The sequence below is a fragment of the Drosophila biarmipes genome, chromosome 2L, assembly GCF_025231255.1.
Source record: "Drosophila biarmipes strain raj3 chromosome 2L, RU_DBia_V1.1, whole genome shotgun sequence".
In the NCBI taxonomy this organism is placed as follows: domain Eukaryota; kingdom Metazoa; phylum Arthropoda; class Insecta; order Diptera; family Drosophilidae; genus Drosophila; species Drosophila biarmipes.
Genome location: NC_066612.1, coordinates 1,680,221 through 1,696,475, shown reverse-complemented (window position 1 = coordinate 1,696,475; position 16,255 = coordinate 1,680,221). Strand labels below are relative to the sequence as shown.

Below are 16,255 nucleotides of genomic sequence, written 5' to 3'. Positions count from 1 at the left end.
GTGAGTGAGTGTGCCACCCTCGCGTGGCACACGCGACTGTGCCCCACCCCACGCACACCGCCCCCTTCCCCACTCCCCTCACCCACCACTGACCTTTCCACCAGCGCTAACGATGACATCTAAGCGGTGGCTGCTGTTGCTCTTCGTGTTGCAGCACTGAGGAAAAATAGAGTTCTATAAAATGCATGGATTTATTTTGCGGAAAAAATAACTGAATGAATAAATATTAGAACATAAACTTTAATTTTGGTTGGTGATAACACTTTAATATTGTTAATACTATGTACACTTATTTTTGAAGATATCATTTCATTATTCATCTTAATCAATCTAAGTAGTGTGCATAATAAACTAAGTTGACCACACTCATGATTTGAAAAATAGTTTGTTTGGTCACACTGCCTTATGCCTTTAAAGCACAGCATATATTAATATTAGATCGTTTTATGATTTACCGAATCCTGTAAAATTAGAGGAAAGCTATGTGAGCAGGACACTTGGAATGTTTCAGTTTTATATATTCATGTCCATGTACTTCTTTTTTCTCAGTGCAGTGCTGCTGGTGTTCCGGTTGCCCTTAACGATGTTGCTGACGAGTGTCGCGCTGCCGTCGCCTCGTTTTAGTTAGCGTTTGTGGGTTGTTAATGTTGTTTGTTGTTGGTGTTGGCTCTGCGTGAGTTTTGGCAGTGTTTCCCTTTTTTCGTTAAATGCGTGTAAATCAGTTTATAACACATTGTCAACAATTATCAAGTGTTAGCCACTGGTAAGGGGTGAGCTTTTGGTGCTTCATTTTTTTTGAGGGTTTGTCGAATGATTTTGCCCACTTCTTGATCATGAATTTTGGTAGTGCAGATTCGGATTGAAATATATATTACATTTCAGTTGATAATAGCAGGGATCTCTTCTTAAACTTGTTTTCAAGTTTTGTTTTTCCAGAGTGCTTGCTGCTTGGTCCAGCAATCTTCTTATTTCATCTTTCACTCCACCATATGGTCACACTCTGTCCCTAGATGATCTCCAGAGATAATCTTCACCAAATGCCCTCTCAAAACGATTTCCTTGCTATAGCGCATTTGTCAACCACCAAAGCTGAAAGTTTCCTTTTTCTAAATCCTGGTTTCCGGCTCATCACCCCGCTGTTTTGGCCAAACCATATGCTATCGCAGCGTGGACCATGGAGCAACCCCCAAAAAGGACACCCGTCCCCGGTTTCACCCTTCGCCGTACTCAAGGCAACCTCTAGGACACTCATTTGGCTGTTTATTTGCAAAACGAAGCCCACGATAACAGCAACAACAACAGAAGTAACAAGTGTGTCCGAGTCCCGGGACTGTCCAAAGACCCGTGAACGTGATTTCAACGAAATTTGGCCAATTTGTCAGCGCCCCATTCCCGCCGGGAAAATCCCCTTGAAAAGGGGTCAGAGCGAAAAGCGAGAGGAAACCTCTTTTTATATACTTTGTTCTGCAAACTGGAACTGGTAAAAATTATGAAGGACTGGATTAGAATTTAAATGTTTAAAATCTGACAACATTATAATGTCAAAGGAATTTGTAAAGCTCAAAGTATACGAATGATGTATTTTAATAATAATTTTTCGATCCCCAGCAATTGTTTTGAGAATACCTTAAGACATTATGTATTTATCTGGGGTTCTTCCTGTTTTGTCAACTGCATACGATGCTTAAATCGAAATCAGATGGTAGCCCGCCAACCGGGTTAAACCGTTTTCCCTTAATCAAGCCAAGGGCCAAATTGAAAATATTTGCGTGGCTAAGCGACGGCGATTAGGGAGGAGCAAGGACGTCGAGGAGGACGCAGCTTGAGGTCCTCGAAATGAGATTAATACGCGCTAAGCTAAGTCCTCGCTCCGAGCCTGGATCGATCTAATCCTTGCTTAACTCTTTCGAAACGGTAGCTGGAATGGGTGTCGGGGCGTAGGTAGGACATTGTAGGATTCCCATTGCTGACTGCGCGGCCATGTAAACAGACCATATAAACAGCGGAAGCAGTGGGCTGTGTATCCCTTGAAAGCCACCGATCCTCGAGGTCCTCGATTCCCGGCGACCCTTAACCCGTTCAGAGTCCCGATTCCGCAGGTAGAGTGGCGACCCACGACCCAGAGCCTTGTTTGCATGGACCGCGGTGATCCGTTGGACAAACAAGCTAATCCTGCGGTTAAACTGCCATTGAGTCTATCAAAATAAGGCACGTATACCCGGAAGGACTTGCGCGTAGGCGTTGCTCCGCGGGGCGTGGCAACTTTACGGCCGAGAACGGGTTAAGAGCACCGCCGAAGTATCCCTAAAGGGTTAGGCGTCGCGGATTTATTTCTGCCAAAATATCGAAAACTTCGCTATGGAACAAAACTAAGTGCCTGCTATAAATCTGGCTGATTAGCAAAGTACTCTCGCCCCCAACTCCGAAAGGGTGTGCCTAGATCCCGAATCCTGAAGCACAAATCCCTTTCGGTAGCGCGGAAATCTGTCTCCTGTCCTGCGTTTTGATCAATGACGAGTTGGTTTTTTGGTTTTTTCCGTGGCTCGTTTTTCATGGGTTTTTGTTTGTCCGGGGTAATTACGCTCTGTAGTTTCCGGACTCCCGAATGTCGGGGAGTTCTAAGTCGGTTCTCTGGCCGGTTTGTTTGTTTTCAATTGTTGATACTTTGAATATTTTCGAAAAGGATTTCGCTGCTTATTTTGCTTCCGAAATTGTAAGCGGGATTTCGGCAAGATGAATCGCCGGAGAGTAAACAAATTTGTATTTATTTGGTTAATCAACGGGAGTGGGATGACTGATCGTTAGAATGAAGTTAAACATTCTATAGGCGAAGTTGGACCTTTTTATCAATATTGGTATTTATTCTTTTTAACAACAAGCCCATCGTTGTTAATTTGTACTGGTCCTAGGACTTATATTAAATTTATTACCGTCACAAAGTAATTACCCACCATATTGTAAACGTCCCTCGGAATAAATATTTAATAATGAAACCACCCTCATTTGTCTTAGAAATTTACTACAAATACCCTCTTAAGTTGTTCTTTAGTACATGAATACTAAGTCGCAATAATAACATAATTAATAAAATATTAGAAAGTGTCTTCCCTCTTCCCGAAATTTCTATTATGTATTTATCACAAACATACAATTTCAAAGAGACCCGTAATTGCCATTCCGCGGTACCCCCTATTATTAAGTTTCCCATCCATTCCGTTCTGAAACCCCGTCACTGTTGTATGCAAAGCAGCCAAAACAATTACCCAACGCAGAAAATACAATGCTGAATAATTTAATTGAAATACTGAGAAAACAAAGGGGCTACGAAAAGTCAATTGAAGACTGTTGGGCGCCATTTTGTGTCGAAAGGGGGGATGGCTTTTCACGGGGGAGTCCCCATTCTCCACCGGAGAGAGCGCATGTCTCCACTCGGCCATCCAATAAGTTGTGGCCACACTCACACAACCGCAAGGCCGTGTGGAGACCCCTCGCGCACGGGGAGCCAAAGATACAGATACACCCAAAACCAGATAGCGATACAAACATGGCGGCGTCGTCGTGGGCTTCGGCTTTTTATGGTTTCGTTCAGGTAAAACACGTTTTTGCCTCACCTTATAGATAGAGATACAGCCGTGGCCGTGTGTGTCTTCGGGGTCCAATCGCACGACCGACGAGTGCACGCCCCCAATTTGTGAAAACAATTATTATGATTGCAGCAATGATTTCGATTTTGAGTTCGGTTCTCCTCGGCTAGGGAGGGGTCGCCCTGTAGACGTGGTCATGTGGCATGTGTTTCGTGGCTCATGCGAAAGCCGGCAGCTGCCATCCCACTTTTGCAGGCGCTCTGGAAAATTCCTTCGTGGAAATTGATTGCAGCAAATTACACTTAATTGTCAGGTCGTTTTTGATTTGCTCGGCCGTTAAAAAGTTGGTCTTTGGGGAAGTATTTCATTCGGTTTGCTCAACAGGAAGGTAAAGTAACGTACCTTATTGGAGGGTAGTAGCTCAATCTTTAATTTTTAACTTTAATTCTAACTTTAATTCTTTAATTCTAACTTTAAATCAAACAAAAAGTAAACATTTTTACTACATAACGAAATACTTTTATATACCTTATCTAAATGTTGCTTCTAACTAATTTACTATGGGTCATTGTAAAATTAAGGCTAAAATATAAGTTCCTTCCATGTTTTTTTTTAATAAAATGTCTTTATCCATGATACTTGTAGTTTTAAGCGGATTCGTTCCCATAAACAGTCAGTCTGTACAATTACTTCCCCCTTGGGGACAAGAAATATGGTCAAATATGATAGCCGGACATAAAAAGGTTGCCGAATTCGCCACAGCTGGCCAAGGTAATACCGACCTATAGCTGACATGATCATAAAAATCCCTCCCACAAACGTTGGCTATTCTAACGGATGATCCTAATGGTCCTCTGCGGAATAAAAATCCCAAATCTCAGTGCATAGCTAACTGAGTCGCAACCCCCTTCGCCGGAAATCGGCTTGCAAACTCGCCGAAAAATTAACGGGGGCAAATGGCAACTGGAACGATAACAACAACAACGGTCCGGGACACAATTGATAATGGCAACTGTGTGTAACAACAAGAAGTACATTAACACCAACAGCTGCCGCCAGAAAAGATACAAAAGAGCAAGGGAGGGGAGGTGGAAAAATAAGTACGCGAAAGACCCAGCGTATCAAAACGCAACCCACAATCCGGAAAAGGGTGACCTACTCTGGGGTATGGGGCACCACATAGGTCTCCTATGTATTTGTTTATGTTTATTTGTGTGCGTGCGGCGGCAATTAGCAAACGAATGGGGAAATAAATCTGAGAGAGAGAGAGTCGGCAGTGGCGGCGAGTGAGAGGGAGACAGCCTCGCATTCGTTCCACAGCGCTGATTGGTCGCCTCGAGAACCACCCCCGACGACACCTCTGAAGACCCGCTCGACGGAAAAAACTGGAAAACCGGACCGACTGCGATTGGGAATTATTGGGAATTCTCGTTTTTAGTCTACACCGAAAGCCCCACAGCAACGGACGTGGCATCGTGTATTTTGTGGGCTGTGTGTTGTCGTCGAGCGTCGGTAAAACTGAACGTAGAGCGGGAGCCAATTCGAATAGCCAGTGAATCAGTCAAGCGTATTTAGAGCTCTTTAAGAAGAGAAACACAGAATAAAAAATACAAAATCCCACTATTGATATATGAATCAGCATTACTACACGGAAATCCCAGGCGATGTTCAGTCGCTGAACCAGCTGAGCCGAGCAACATGGTGAAGATCGAGGAAGGTCTGCCGTCCAGCGAGATCAGTGCCCACAGCCACCACTTTCAGCACCACCACCACCCACTGCCGCCCACCACGCACCACCACCCGCTCCAGAGCGCCCACCCCGTCGGCCTGAACCTCACCAACCTGATGAAAATGGCCAGGACGCCCCACTTGAAGTCCAGTTTCTCCATAAATGCCATACTGCCCGAGACGCTGGAGCACCACGACGAGGACGAGGAGGAGGAGGTGCAGAAGAAGTCCCCGGCCAAGTTTCCGCCCAACCATAACAACAACAACCTGAATGCCACGAACTGGGGCTCGTCTGAGGACCAGGAGGCGGAGAGCGATCCCGAATCGGATCTGGATGTGACCTCCATGTCACCGGCGCCCGTCCTGAACGCCAACGAAAGCGATCCGGAGGAGGCGGACGAGGAGTTTGCGGAGGAGGATGTGGAATGCGATGGCGAGACCACGGATGGCGATGCGGAGAACAAGTCCACGGACGGCAAGCCGGTCAAGGACAAGAAGGGCAACGAGAAGCCGCCCTACAGCTACAACGCCCTGATCATGATGGCCATCCGCCAGAGCCAGGAGAAGCGTCTCACCCTGAACGGCATCTACGAGTACATCATGACCAACCATCCCTACTACCGGGACAACAAGCAGGGCTGGCAGAACTCCATCAGGCACAACTTGAGCCTGAACAAGTGCTTCGTGAAGGTGCCCCGGCACTACGATGACCCCGGCAAGGGGAACTACTGGATGCTGGATCCCTCGGCGGAGGATGTTTTCATTGGCGGATCGACGGGAAAGCTCAGGAGAAGGACAACGGCCGCCTCGCGCTCCAGGCTGGCGGCCTTCAAGAGATCCCTCATTGGGCCCATGTTCCCGGGACTGGCTGCCTACCCCCAGTTTGGCCAGTTCCTCACCTATCCGCCGACGGCGCCCAGCCTGCTGGCCAGCATGTATCAGCGCTACAATCCCTTTGCGCCGAAGAGTGGACCGGGCCACCCGGGGATGCCCACGGGCCTGCCGGGACTGCCTCCAGGACCACAAGGACCTCCCGGACCCCCGGGACCTCCGCCCTTCGTTGCACCACCACCCACGAGCAGCGAGCTCTACCAGCGATTGCAGTACCAACAGCTGTTGCACCAACACGCCGCGGCCGCCGCCTTGGCGGCTCATCAAAGGCAGCTCTCGGTGGTGGCGGCCTCGCAGGCGGCTCAGCAACCACCGCCCCCACACCACGCCCACTTGGGGGCGGTGGGTCAGGCGCCACCGCTGTCGCCGGGCGGGGACTCCCCGGGCCCCTCGCCACAGCCCCTCATCAAGCCCGTCACCGTTGTCTCCCGCAACAGCTGAAGGCTCCGCGGAGGAGGCTCCTCCGACTCTTCGGCCAGCGGAGCAGCTCCTGTAGCTCATAAGTATTCCTTGTACATAGATATAGCCGCGACTGAGGCGCTAGACGCTTGTAAATAGATGAGAAAGGGGGGGAAATAAGAAAGTCAGAGCAGGAGCTAGGAAGAAACCACATTCGGTTGACCGAATTTAGGAGAAACCTTTGCAGGGATGTGGAAAAAACTATGAAGAGTCGGAAGATAACTTTAAAATTCATTTGCTTTACTTAAATTTTATCAGCAGAATTGATATGTAAGGCAAGCAGAACTGTATATTGATTTATTTAAATTTTCATATTGTTTCAAGAACTTAAATTCTCATTCTTTGCTAACAAGGTTTTATAATGATATGGGGATCAAAGTATCTTTTCACGAAGTGAAATATTAAAGTCCAAACAACTTTCAAAATGTCATTCTTGAGAAATTTATTTATGAATGTTTGTTTTTTAATTCAAGGCATAACTCAAGATAAAAACATAAAACTATTTTTTCCGTTCTAACAAATTGATGCCTGTCATCAACCAGAAAAGCCATCAAAAGTTGATCTGAGGCACCTTGAAAATGTAGTAAAAATATATAGTTACTTTTGTGTGGCTCCAACACAACCCCTTCAAGCCCGATGGTAATACCTCTGCAAAGGCTTCTCCAAACGAGTGTTCCACAGTTGCTAACTTGTTGTCACATATCTACGGTATATGTATGTAATTTGATTAACGATACTTAAGCGCTACAGGCAAAGAACTAAGCACTATTTAATTTATATATTATTGTATATTTAGACACCGAGCGAAGCGAGCGAGAACGGAAACCAATTAAAATTCTATTGAAATAAAAACTGAAAAGCAAAAACAGAAAGGCGAAAATTAATGGGATCTGCGGGGGAGCCTGGGATTCGTTTGAGGCGACGGGTGTTAAATTGAACTGCAGTGCCCGCTAAATGAATCTGTTGTCGCGACAAACTTGTCGGCAATCGGACAATCCGACAACAGGAAGTCCTTAATAACCGGCAGGCACACTACTCAGATGCATGGCGCACGTGTAGTTGCGGGCTTGTGGTGAAAGTAGCGCTAAATGCCCCTGAAAGCTGTCAAATCAAATCTAATTTAGGCGCTTGTCACACTCCTAAGATTTGTATAAATGAATACACATTTTAGATCTTCAGTGAAAAGTTAAAAAAAGTCTAGTGCACTTGTTAAGTACCATTTGCTTTTTTACACTAAATGAGCAATTAACATTTTTATATAGACTTCATAGGACCCAGAAATAAGCCCAGTACCTATCCTTCGGATTCAGTTCGTACTGTTGACAGTCATTTTTTCTTTGCTTTATATAGTTGATAGATATCCTTCAAAAGCACGACAGAAACTTCTTGTCGAGATCGAACGTCCACTAGTATCTTTTGTGGGTTAAAACTGTCTACAGCCAATCCACTCGATATTTGGTATCTTTTAGGTTCTATGTTTGACTGATAGATTTCTTCTTGGTGAGAGTTCTCGGTTTCATATATAACTTTCATCTCCTACAATATGTTTTGCAAGAATGTGGTATGTTGATTTTGTGTACTAAATAGTACTTCTGGAAATTCTTGTCCTATTAGGTCCTTGCAAGACTTCTGGAAGTTTGTCTGGCTTTCTATTCTCCTTTTAATCTCTCTGTCTTTCTACTGACTTTTTCGCTGGCTTACTATCTCCGGAATGTTTTTTATTAAGTGTAAGCTGTAATGACGTCCGCTTAAATTCTCACCTAAAGTGCCGGCACTTTTATCAGTGCATTGTTTAAGGTTATGGCGCCCAGCGAGTCATCTAGCCATATTTATTAGATGGAATTAAAGCCGCGTTCTTCGGCTGGCTGTTAATATCCACTCATTTTTCTTAGTCGCTGTCTGGCGCACCTTGACTGCAGTTCGATCTTGCAGTTCGGTTCACTTGCTCACTCCCATGACCAAGGCGGTGATTCATCGCTTAGCCCAGAGGTTAACAAACTGCGGTTGTGCAACTGCACCTCACGGGGCGTATGCGCGATATTCGCATCCATCTAGACGACAATTGCCGGTTGACATTTCTCAGTTGCACATTTCAATTGAGGCGAAAATCTTAGACAACGTGGTTGAGGGAACGGGAATGGGATTGGGAATGCGAATGCGAATGCGATGAGATTATCCAATTCACTTAGTTAATACGCTCCGCGCTCGGGTACTCCTGGCGACTGCATTTGTTGTTACAGTTTTCAATTGCGTTTTGCCTGCTACTCAATTCCATTCAAGTTGCCAATTATGCGACCATTATTCAATCAAAGTAAATTTATTTGTTTGTCTCTTTTCCACGTAAATCTCTTCTTCTCAGGAGGCCCCTAGAATTACCGCCCCGTCGCCCCAGCGAGATTTCCCCATTTCACTCAATTTATTCGCCTTGCGCGACGGATTATTGTCTGTATAAACATCTCGAGCGAATTATCCCCATATATTCACGACTATTCCACGATCCACGCTCACATTCGCATGATGTCACAGGCAGTTGACTCAATTAACTCGGGTTTCTTTCTGTGTGAGGCCTAAGTTCAAGAAACTTTGTGTCGGGAAGAGCGGCGAGAATCGCGCTTACTCTGATTTAGATTGAATGTGGCGCCAGTTTGGTGTGGGTTTTGTAATACCCTTGATTAGCCCATTAGACGACTGCGAGTTGAAAATGGACAGAGTGTTGCAACGGAAATTGGTTGGGATAAGTCAGGGATTCTGTGAGCTACAGTTTCTACTTATATACTGCTTAAAATTAAATCAGGCATTCTGTCTCGAACGTAAGTCCTTGGAACACTTTTAATATGTATGCATTTTGATCCTCTAAGGCACACCCCTTCCAAATGCCGTTGCCAACCCACTCATTAACACCTCGAGTCCTCGGGCCACCGCCAAGAGCTACCCACTCAACCCCCATTTTGGGTAGCCTTAAAAAACCAACAAGAAGCAGAGAACATCTGACGGGACTCTGACAGCCCTGGGATCTTTTGTTTGACTTGTGGCATGGCTAAACTGTAATAATTGGATGAGGCGAGACCGATGATCATCAGCATAATGACGAAGGCGCTGGGGCTGGGCTCTTTGGGACGACTGCGATGATTATGATGTGTGTGCAGCACAACTGTGACTGGCATGAAGAAATCATTTTATTATTTTCAAAATTATAGCATGCAACATCGATACACAACAAGCCGCAACTAAAGCGGCAAGCGTCAGAAGAACAATGGTGGATCAAAGGAGGCGAGCCCTGGATGGGGGGTTCGGGGACTAATGACGATAATTGCACACCTCGTATATAGGAGTCGGCTCTATTCACTCGGGTCATAAACACAGACATTAACACCTGACCAGGCCAGCGACAAAAGTTTTTCTTTCTTCCAGATGCACAGGAGAAAATTATTGGAGTAAAGTGAGCAATATCTGTCATTTAATTCAACAATCTAACATAATGTCTTATTTCGCTGTACGAACTCTCAGGGTTGCAAAAAGCGTTAGTGTTGTAAAGGTTATTAATTTCACCATTTGGGCATATATAATTTTAAGGTATTTAGTGAAGGTTTCATTTAACATTCTAAATATAATATTTATTTATTTAATTATATAAATGCTGTACTGTTTTAAGAAACATAAAGCTACGTTAAATAATTATGCAAAGGCAGTGTTGTAAAGAGTATTAATTTAACTATTTCGTATAAATATCTTTATTGATGATTTTCACTTGATCGACCCTTTAAAATTGAGTGAAATATATATATATCACAATTTTTCCAGTGCATCCAAAGGTGTTTTCCCTACAGTCGGCGCATTGTTATGGTAAACAGTTGCCCATTCCCCCGATTTCCACTCCTTTGCTGACCCGTTCCGCTCTTAATTATAGTCGCAGCTTAATCTGGAGCGGGACAGCTGAAGCTGAGCCCTAACAATTGGACAATGGCATTGGAAATGGCTTTATATATGGGGGGAGTACAGTACAGTACTTTGTAATGCCGCCAGAGGAGGGAGGAGGGGCGGGGCAGGTGTTGGCCATAATGGGGCATACGTTGTTGGCCAAAAAGCGCACAAGAGTTGCCAAACAAATTCTTTTGTTATTTAATTGTAACCAAATTATTTCCACACGCTCTTTCTTCGCCTGCCTCTATTTTTACCAAATCCATTGTTCGCGTTAGCCATGCCTGACTGTCGCCGCTTTCGTGGGGATCTTTATCGCCTTAAGTTTACAAATTTTAGTTCCTAATGAGCGATTTTAAGCATTGTAATTCATGACTTTTGGCGGCTGCCGCTTTTAATGTGGTTTTATCTTGGAATTTCTGTTTTTCATATTTTTTGCCTTTGATCATGATGTCGAGTTGGTTTTCGGGGGTGTGGTCGCCGTTGAGGGCGTGACTTGATGTTTAAGCCCCGTCTGGAAATTGAAATGGCAGTCATACTCCCTCATCTGATGCATTAAGGTTGAGGTGAGGCAAAAGGTAGCTTTAATTTATTAATTACAGTGTACAGTGAGTTGAGAAAAGTTTTCAAAAATATAAAAAATATGTATATTTCGTCATTTATAACATTTTCATTTTTTATAAACATATAGTTATAGTTATAATGTTGCACATATGTACCTTTTATATCTTCTTTTTTTTCATTGTTTCCTAGACCCCTAAATTCCATTGTATTATCATTGGCACTTTCGAGTTATCAGAGCATGAGTAACATGTGGTACCCTCTACCCTTTGTGGAATTTAATCCCAACACTTGAGGATCCTATGATCTACTTTTCTATTGAAGGCTAGACATATTAGACAACAATTGGATCGCTTGATAATAATCTACTTTTTGCAACCGCATCAACCTTTCCCGCAAAATATCTCCCATTTAGAGAAGGACTCACTCCTTGAGGATTATGCCAAAAATTGCAATTGCCCAATGTCTTCCAACATTTATCTAAGGACATCTGCCGGGGAAAAGGTCAAGGGATCAGAAAGCCTACACCTCGCTCCTCCAAACGGTCCTTTATTCCTAATCTGGGCAGCTGGGCAGGAGTTGGCCAATAAGTCCTTGGGTAATACGAGGCGAAACAAAAATAAGTACGGATAATATTTTCATAGGCAAAACAATTGTGTGGTTGTGCAAGGAAGTGACTTTGGGAATGGGAGACACTTGCAGCTGCCCAAGTATATCCTCAAAGTCCCATATCCTTTCTACCCTGACCGTAATTTCCTGGGAAAGCTTTCGGTGCATTTCGCTAGCCAAAACACTTGAGCACTTAAAAAGGCGCATTAACTCGATTCGGGTTTCCGACGCCCATTCCTATTCCGATTCCGATTCCTCCTCCCAACTCCTATATCTTGTCCCTTTGTTTGCCTGTGTGAAACAAAAACGTTTGTTTCAATGCGTTGGCTGCGTGCATTTTAGGTTGTTGGGAAACAGACGAAATGGACTCATTGATTCCAACTGACTGATTCCGATTGAAGTTAAGTGTCTGCCACAGTCGCAGCCGCAAATGCAGAGGCACAACGCCGTCCCGGCCAAATGCCATTTGCCTTTCACGTTTCCAGGTCGAGCGGCGTTGCCTTGTTGACTTGGTTTCAGGGTACCCAGTGCCGCGATTTGGGCTGAGGACCGGGTATGTGCCCTGTGGGAACCCTGTCTTTCGGGGATTAGAAACATGAAATTAAATGTTGTATTACAAATACAACAGATACTTGTAATAATTTAGGAACACATGCACTTTACTCTCTATGATAATAGGTCTCAGATCAATAGAAAATAATATAAAAATGCTTTATCATCTGGGAAAGTTTATTTGAACACACTATCATCTAGGTAAGATTTAATTACTATATATAAGCTACCATCAATCATTTTACTGGGTACACAATAGTCGCATTCTTTGAGCTTCCTCGGTCCTTTTTTGGTCACGGCAGCTGAACTTTGCCCTGTCGTTGGGGGTGACTCCCCTCCCTGTTCTGCCTTGCAGTCCCGCGCCGCAGTCGACCTTGTCAAGTACCTTGTTAGCTGTTGGGCAAATGTGCCACACAAGTGGCTCACATCAGCGGGATCGAAACTACAACTGAAGAGCGGAACGCACGGAAAGCTTCCCAAGAAATCGCCGAGTCAAAGTTGAGAAAACGCTGCTTCCGTTTAATTGACAATTGAACCCGAAAACGAATACGAACTCCTGGAACATCTATCCGGCGAAGGCAAAGTCGAGTCATCCCAAGTCATGCGCTTAATTTCCCGTTTAAAACGCCATTCATTCAATTAAGCGAATGAATTTGTGGCACGGCAGACGACAGCAGAAGTTTTGCCTCGGAAGATCATCTCGGCTAGGGCTCGAGATCAGATCAGATCGTATGTGCAGCATCGGATGGGATAGGACGGAGCATGCGGGTCTCTGGGGCCTGGTCTCCCGATCTTTTGTCTGCCCACGGGGGCTTTCTTGACTAATCAGACGCGGGTCAAAATATTTACCACTTGACCCTATTGATTTAATTAAATAGTTTCAAGACATTCAACTGTTTGTTGGCCGCGCAAAACGAATTTCGAGAGCGAGAACACGGCCTCAGATGCAGAACGTGGCGATCTTTCTTCTCGCCTTGGCTCCGGGCTGTCAACACAGATTCCGAGCTGCAGACGTGTTAATTAACGAGAGAGTTAACTAATTGTTGTTAGCAAAATATTTTCGTAATTCGATACTAAATTCGTGTTCCGCTCAACTGGGCTGCTTGTGGGCTTTTGTGTCGAACAGCACAAGACCCAAAGCCTTGGCACAGTGGTCCAGGGTGGGGCTTTACCGATCAAAAATGTGTAGGACCGAAAACTTTTCGATCTTTTCGATCATTGAAAGTATTTAAGTCTAAAATTGTTTTTAGACACAAAGAAAATAAACGTTTTTTAATTTAAATTCTTCTTAAAGTAAGATCTTTAAACAGAAAACACTTGATAAATATTTTAAAAACAAAAAAAAGTTTCCTACGCGTGGTAAGCTATTTTTTTGTTGTGATACACATATATCTCAGATATTACTAAAAGATATTTTTAGAGATAAGATGAGCCAGAGTTTTGCTTTTTTTGTAAAAAATGTAAAATCTGTTTAGAAAGTCAAAACATTAACGTATGATCCTTATTTTTACTTTAAGGACTCATTTCACCCACTGTTCGGGCTGTTTTCGCTGTTGACTGCCCATGTCGAAACGCTTAACTGCGAGTGGCAATTGGATACCTGGCTGAATCCAAATACGAATCTTAATCTGAATCTCTGAGTCTTTGTGGCCAATGAACACGGCAGCGGCAAAACACAGAAACTGACAGATTTTCATGTTTTATTTGTGCACTTCGCGCGCGCGTTCCAGTTTCTCTTCCCCTCCCCTGAAAAGCAGCCAAGGATGTCCAAGATCAAAATGGTTTCAGTTCGCCCGGGCAACGCCTAAAATGTTGTATTGTTTTTTGCAAGCGGCGCTTCAGCAGATAGATGTGAAATTTGTTTCCCAAAAGAGAAGTAAGCCCATAAATCAAATGCTATAACGTTTAAATATTCATGAGTCAGGACAATGTGTGAACAAGCGAAAGGAGCCGGAGGATCGAAAAGGAGGAGGACGCAATGCGTAATGTATTAATTTCATTTATGGCCATATTTATTCTCATGACAAGGATGCGATGGGATGGGATACATCGAGGGAAATAGTGATGCGATACATTTACTTTAAATTCTGTTCTTCGATATATAATAACCAATATATCCACTTTAATATGAAGAAATTTAACAAAGTCTTTTTCAAGGGTTACAAAACTATAAGGTAAAAGAAACAGATTAAAAATATTTAAATATGGTCTTCGACCTGTTCCAAAAATACCAAACCTACTTTATTTTTTAAAATTCTTTAATATCCCCTATCCTTAAAAGTATTTTATCTTAGAATAAAATCCATCTCTGCTATACATTTTTCCCGGTGTAGAAAGTGGGATCTGGAGCGGGCGACATTGCGACATATAAATGACAAGGACACTCCCATATTTAGCACGTCCTAACATATGGGTGAACAATGGCAACTGTGACTGTGGCCAGGGTGGTGCAAAGGTGGTGGTTTCCCAATGGATCCGAGCAGGAGCACCCTGAAAATCACAGTTGCGCGGGTTAAATGAAATGGAGAATGCCATTCCTAATTACGCGTCTGTGTGAGGGTATCCTGTGCGTCCTGGATATCCTGGGCACCCTTTCCACATCCCCGCCTATGTGTGTGTGTATATTTTCCTGCCCGGCATTTAGGCTGGGCTGTCATCGCAGCCATTGTTGGAAGCCAGCCGCCGCAGCCGCAGGATGAAGGATATGGGATGGAGGTTGAAGGATGAAGGACGAAGGACGATTTCGTGTTTCTGCCTCGTTTGCCTCATTCGCGATCGTCGCGCACATCCTGCGCAAAGCAGCCGTCTCGTCCTTTATTTATTTGTGTTTATAATACAACAAAATCAGCTACGCTTTCGTTACCCTGCCCCCTGAACATATCAGGGCATAGGCGTTTATTCCTCCCCGTTCCACAAACTGGTCTTCTGGGCTTTCGATTATGACTGTGACTGTGCCATGTCGACGTGATGTTTACATTTATGGATTATTGTTTCCGCATGTTCTGGGTCCTTCTCTCGAAAGTTCCGCACAATCATGCACGCATTTCTTATTTTATTTATTTTTATTTAGCCTTTTCAGTTTAGGATTCTTGAGGAAAGGGCACAGTGGGTTTTGGCCGATGATGGAATCGATTTTGAGATGACAGTCTCAAGTGGGTCACGTGGCAGGGAGAATATACACGTACAGATAGGTAAATGTATGCTTGAAGTTTAGGAATATCTTCTAAATACTTAAATATAATTTTATTTCTGAATGAAACATTGTTTTTAGGGATTCCAATTTATTTTATATATTATTCAGGATCATTATTTACCAAGAAAATGTTTTTGTTTCTAAAATTTTACTCTAAATTCAGTTAAATATATTTTTAGTATATTTAAATGAATGTAGCTGGTTTCATCTTTGCCCCACTGTTGCACTTTCGATTGCCTACAATCGAGAAAGACATTTAGCGCGCTTCTCAAGTCAACTGAATGCCCTACCTTTTGGCTTCGAGTTTTCCACTTGAGTTGCATTCGATACGCCATTGCGTTCTCCTTCGTACCTGCTAACCCCTTTTCCTTCCCCTGGCTTTAAAGTTTCTTCGATTCCACTCGATTGGGAAACGCAGTTTTTTTGTTTCAGATGCTGCAAAGCATTGAGATTCAAATAAATAAAATAATATTTGGGATTTCGCACCCTAAATACGGGCGAGGATATGTCCAAAGGTTCGGGAAGGGGGTTTTAGCTGCTAAGCAGGCGCTGTTTTTGTACATTTTTTATGACTGTTGTTGCTGTTGTGATTCGCTACGACATTTCCGAACAGGGAACCAAAATCCGGGGAGAAATACAAATTGAAATGGAAACCAGACGCCCCGGGCCTTCGGCTGAGGTCTTAATCTAACCGAAAAGGCAACCCCGAGGGATTCGAATCCGAGTCCGAATCCGAGGCATATGCAACTCCCAGTCCATA

At 43.9% G+C, this 16,255-nt stretch overlaps 1 protein-coding gene across 1 annotated transcript; it reads left to right on the top strand.

The window, feature by feature from the left end:
* Positions 1-4,967: 4,967 nt before the first annotated feature.
* Positions 4,968-7,508, top strand: LOC108029304 (fork head domain transcription factor slp2). Its single transcript, XM_017101507.3, has one exon. It carries the CDS (start codon positions 5,283-5,285, stop codon positions 6,642-6,644), a length of 1,362 nt encoding a protein of 453 aa, XP_016956996.1. The 5' UTR covers positions 4,968-5,282; the 3' UTR covers positions 6,645-7,508.
* Positions 7,509-16,255: the final 8,747 nt, after the last annotated feature.